Source organism: Dendronephthya gigantea, unplaced genomic scaffold (genome assembly GCF_004324835.1).
Source record: "Dendronephthya gigantea isolate DGI-Jeju-01 unplaced genomic scaffold, DenGig_1.0 000092F, whole genome shotgun sequence".
In the NCBI taxonomy this organism is placed as follows: Eukaryota; Metazoa; Cnidaria; class Anthozoa; order Malacalcyonacea; family Nephtheidae; genus Dendronephthya; species Dendronephthya gigantea.
Genome location: NW_021163102.1, coordinates 242,720 through 247,411, shown reverse-complemented (window position 1 = coordinate 247,411; position 4,692 = coordinate 242,720). Strand labels below are relative to the sequence as shown.

Genomic DNA, 4,692 nt, shown 5'->3' with positions numbered 1-4,692 from the left:
ATAAGTCATGAAAGATAAATGATTCTTCTAAAAGATACAAAAACGTTTGTGTAAGGTGTTTTGTATAAGTGATGCAAAAAATATTTTGTGCCTTGGATTCTTGAAAAATAACTTATAAACTATAATTTGACTTAATGAATATTCTATTTAGGTGTAGATAAATTCCCCAGTCAGATATAAAACGGCTTTTGCAAAGGTGCATATTTCCCGTAGTATGGTAATTTTATGCTTTAATAGCTGACTTACCAATTAGCCATATAGGTAAGTCAACTGACTTTTCACCCGTGCAAATGTATGTATAATTGTTTTTCCTGAGATTTAATAATACTCTTTATTATGCAATTTTTAGTGATTAAAAAATTAACTCTTTTTTACATAAGTTGAATATACATGTTGGAATTTTTGAATTTGATAGCGTAGGAGAACAAATTTATTCCAACTATCCAATACTGATTAGAACAATCGAAAACTTAGCTTAACTATATAAAGATCTAAATTAAGATTAAGGATGACTCAAACACGACGAGTATGAATCACTCTTATCGAATAGATCGTTTAAGTCTATTTGTTGATCTTCCAAACTTTTGGCACTGCAATCACTGGAGAAAGAATATTCTGAAGCAGAACTTTGAGTTCTTTCGCGGTATCCATTTGATTCACTAAGACTGTGCTCCATTTGTTCACAATTGTCTGTGATTCTTTCAAGATTGTTTTCTGTACTTTTTAGATACTCTGAGGTTGTTCCACAAACGACTTCTTTTTTATTATCAGTGGTATCTGGTAACCCACGACTAGCATTTATTTGACCAAAGCTATCTACTTGTTGATCACATCCTTCTGTCTCGTATGGTATGGACAGAAATTGATAAACACCTTTATGTCCTTTCACCTGGAAATTATAGTGATTCATTCTAAAAATACTTTTTTATCACACCGTGGCGGCAAAATGCTTTAAGCATGAGCTCGGGACAAAGGCGTAGCCAGGATTTTACGAAAAGGGGGAGGGGGGCAGCAAAATCCTAAGGGGGCCATATGAATGTGACTCGAGACACACAGTTCGGCAGAATATTCTGCGCACGGTGCTGTGGCATTGATGGACAATTTCGTTGGGCAAGATCTTTACGGAAAGAGGGAGGAGCAGCAAAATCCTAGGGGGGGGGGGGGGGATGATGGATGGAGAATTTTGTTGGGCAAGATCAACTACATTCTTTGCATTATACTGATGGCAAGAAGTTAAATAAAAAGGTTTCACTTCTTTTTGGGATGAATATGGAAAATGGTCTAAATCTAGAATTCTGGTCTAATCTAGAAATAAATCTAGAAATGGTCTAGAATGGGGACGGGCCCTCCTATAGGACAGGGGTCCACGCTTCTGGGTTAGAAACATCAAACATTCAACTAACGAGACTGAAGGTAAATTATTAATTGGCACTCGAGTGAAAAGCATTGTACCGGCATCGCAAAAGCGTAGGCTCGATTCCTGCCGGAGGACCAATAGTTGACTCATTTTTCCATTAACTGTTCCTGGATTCAATATGAAGTGTGTGTAATGAACTCGAAATTATAAAACCCTTTTGAACCTCTAGAATTAACGAGACTGACCGTAAACCTTTCGAGATCACACACCTATATCTAGTTTACATTATTGTGAATGAAAGAATAACACGTTACCTTTTTTAGCATCCCTCTGTTGTAATATGTCCTCATGGCTCTAAACATTTTGTACTTGTCCATCTTTGGTCTGTTCTTGACAGTACCCCATAATTTGGCCAGTTCTTCTGTGTTTCGTAAAGCAAATATACCCTCACGTTTCTTGACCCAAGTAATAACTGATGAACATTCTTCATCTTCCAACAAACCAAAAAGAAATTCCCACAAGTAAAGTGACTTTCTTGTGTTAGATCGCGAACTAGTGCTTTTAGGAGAAACTAGAAAATTGCCATGAAAAGCTGAACACATTGTTCTTTGCAGATACAAAACGGCGCAAACGTTGGGACGTACGTTTCTATTAGCGCTTTTTAATTAATAAATTCAGAAGCCAAGCCCAGGAATTAATTGTATTTCTAAAATCTAACTAGTGATAATACTACAGACTTTAACAGTGCACCACAGTCAGTCGTATTATTAGAGAACATGACATATCTAAAATGACATGTATGTGCTAAAAATGTCAGACACAAGAAAAATATCCTGTTTTGTCATAAAGCATGTGGGCAACGTTTCAGTTTTAGGTGGAGTTCTTGTAACAGACAGCTATATATATACTATAATAGCAAGCCAAGAGAGAAGGGCAGTTTGTTTCGTGTCAGATGAAGTTTACCTTACCATTTTAGAGCTAGAGAACCCAGGGGTGAATCCAGCACTAGTGCACTAATTTGCATGACACAAGAAAACTGCTAAAAATAACCACTTTGTTTTGTAATGCAAATCAGTGCACTAGTGCTTGATCCACCCATGAGAGAACCGTTACGTGTATAAAAGTTTTAAGTGTATAAAAGTCTATCTAGCTGTACTCTTGTTTGAGTTACATTTTACAAACAACACTGACAGATTTTATATGGTGCATGTAACCTTGTTTTCGTGTTTGCCGATTGTTTTTAAACATTTTAATGCAAATTTGTATTAATTACTCACTAATTGAGATTAGCTGCATGTGTGACTAATATCAGTGCTGTTGCCCCCAAATTGAGATAATTGTATTAAATTATGCTGCCTAGAATTTAGATAATTATATTATTGTTGATATATAAATATATATGAATGTGAGCACTAGCGGAGACGATACACCGGGAGACTTTCATAGTTAGCAATGAAGTGTGATCAGTCATTGCGTAAAGAACAGGGTCATCATGCATGCAAGGATTAATAACATTGGGATGTTTTCCACATGATTAGATCCAGGACAAAAAAGATTGCAAAGTATACCAAGCGTGAGGAGAACTTGTGATATATATGTCTCTTTTATATGCGTTTTTTTATCAAATCTGCAGCATTTCTTTCTAATTTGATAATAGCTTCAGCGAACCTATATAAAGAGTCTTTAGCTAGCTGGTCATTGAATGTCAGGTAAATATATACTTCAAAGTTGTTTAAAAATTAGGATACATTTTTCTTTCATAACAAGTAAGGCTATAAAAGTATGGTTAATGACATGAAGTGGATTCAGAGTCACTCTTAAAACTCACGTACTATGTCATTAGCTCGGCATTATGTGTTGATTATAACTTATCCTGTTCAGTGCAATTTAAAAGGCTCTATAGCACTGACGCATATAGAGCAATGATTTTTTGTGTATATTTATAGCAGGTTATTTCTTTGAATACTTTTATGATTCTTATACATCACAATACGAGGTTATTAAAAGGGCATTACAAGGATGCCCTTGTAATGTGGCGTTCCATAGACTGCATACTATAGGAACTCAATAGGTCTCGTGATGGATTGTCACTGAACAACATGCAAAATGCAGCCCAAAAGTTGTTTAAATTTGGATGATATTGTTGGGGTAACAATATAGCGAGGTGTATTTCTGTGTTAGTATTAAAATACAGCGAAGCACACTCACAATGTAACCGCAGCTGCTGATCCAATGAAACTGATCAGCATCCTAATCAAGAGTGCATGCACGTCGCAATGTCACAACATAAAAAATTACTGCCTTTATACGCAAAAAAGAGGAACCTCGAACAGTGTTAATTGCTAACTGAAATTAATTTTGTAGACTGAAATTCTATAAATGTAATACCAGCATAACGTTTTTATAACTAAGACGCCTCGGTACAACAAAATAAATGGTGATGGGTGCAGTCGAGGGCATGCACCGCCAACAATATCAGCAACAAGAATGAATCTGCATTTGTCTTACGTTTTAATACGAGAACTAGGCACAGTATACGCAACACTAGTCATGATACAAAGTAATTACACTAATATACTAGTGTACATTAATGATGAACAAATATCATGCCGATTTTGTAGAAAGGGTATCACCATGTGGCGATACTGATAAAATGCTTGCCAACTGGGTGTGCATGATCATGAGGATGTTGTGTGTTCTGACGATGTATGTATAAATTATAATAGTTACTAGTCAACAATTTCAATTGATCATGATTGTAATTATACTGATAAACACAAGCAAATATATACCAATTATATTTTTGGCATATATTCGTTTATTATATGGCTGCATGATTGATAAAATATCACTACACTATGTGTTATGCATATATATCGTCATAAGTACAAAGTAACATAACATTCTAACAAAAGTATATAAATAACTCTTTACGCAAAACTACAAGTTCTTTCACTTACCACAAGCCATATCAAATGTTGCGGCGAAAAGTGGTTGTTGCTGACGAATCAAAGTGATCTGAACGTCTGTAAAATCAACAGTGCACTGAATGAGTTACGAATGTGCCGACTTTATTGACGCGAATTTTATTGCCGATCATGCACAACGCCAACGCATATAAATCACATTTTTGGGAACACATTATCAATATTCACCTTTTTCATAATTGTCATAAAATTCTGTCTTAGAAACAATTTACCACATCGCCCTAGCTGTTATATTTTACACTGTTTGGACGTTTTTACATTGCGTTTCAGGGTATTTTATTTCAAAAATTCCCCGTACTATTTACACTGTAAAAAATTTGTATGCAAACTATTTCATGGGAATCGTTC

General features: G+C 35.3%; 1 protein-coding gene across 1 annotated transcript; it reads right to left on the bottom strand.

Moving 5' to 3' along the window:
• Nucleotides 1-502: 502 nt before the first annotated feature.
• Nucleotides 503-4,384, bottom strand: LOC114533487 (ETS-related transcription factor Elf-1-like). Its single transcript, XM_028555016.1, has 3 exons — nt 4,318-4,384; nt 1,672-1,928; nt 503-889 (listed from the first exon to the last, which is right to left on the bottom strand). The coding sequence occupies exons 1-3, from the start codon at nt 4,325-4,327 to the stop codon at nt 503-505; spliced, it is 654 nt and encodes a 217-aa protein (XP_028410817.1). The 5' UTR covers nt 4,328-4,384.
• Between the last annotated feature and the right edge of the window lie 308 nt (nt 4,385-4,692).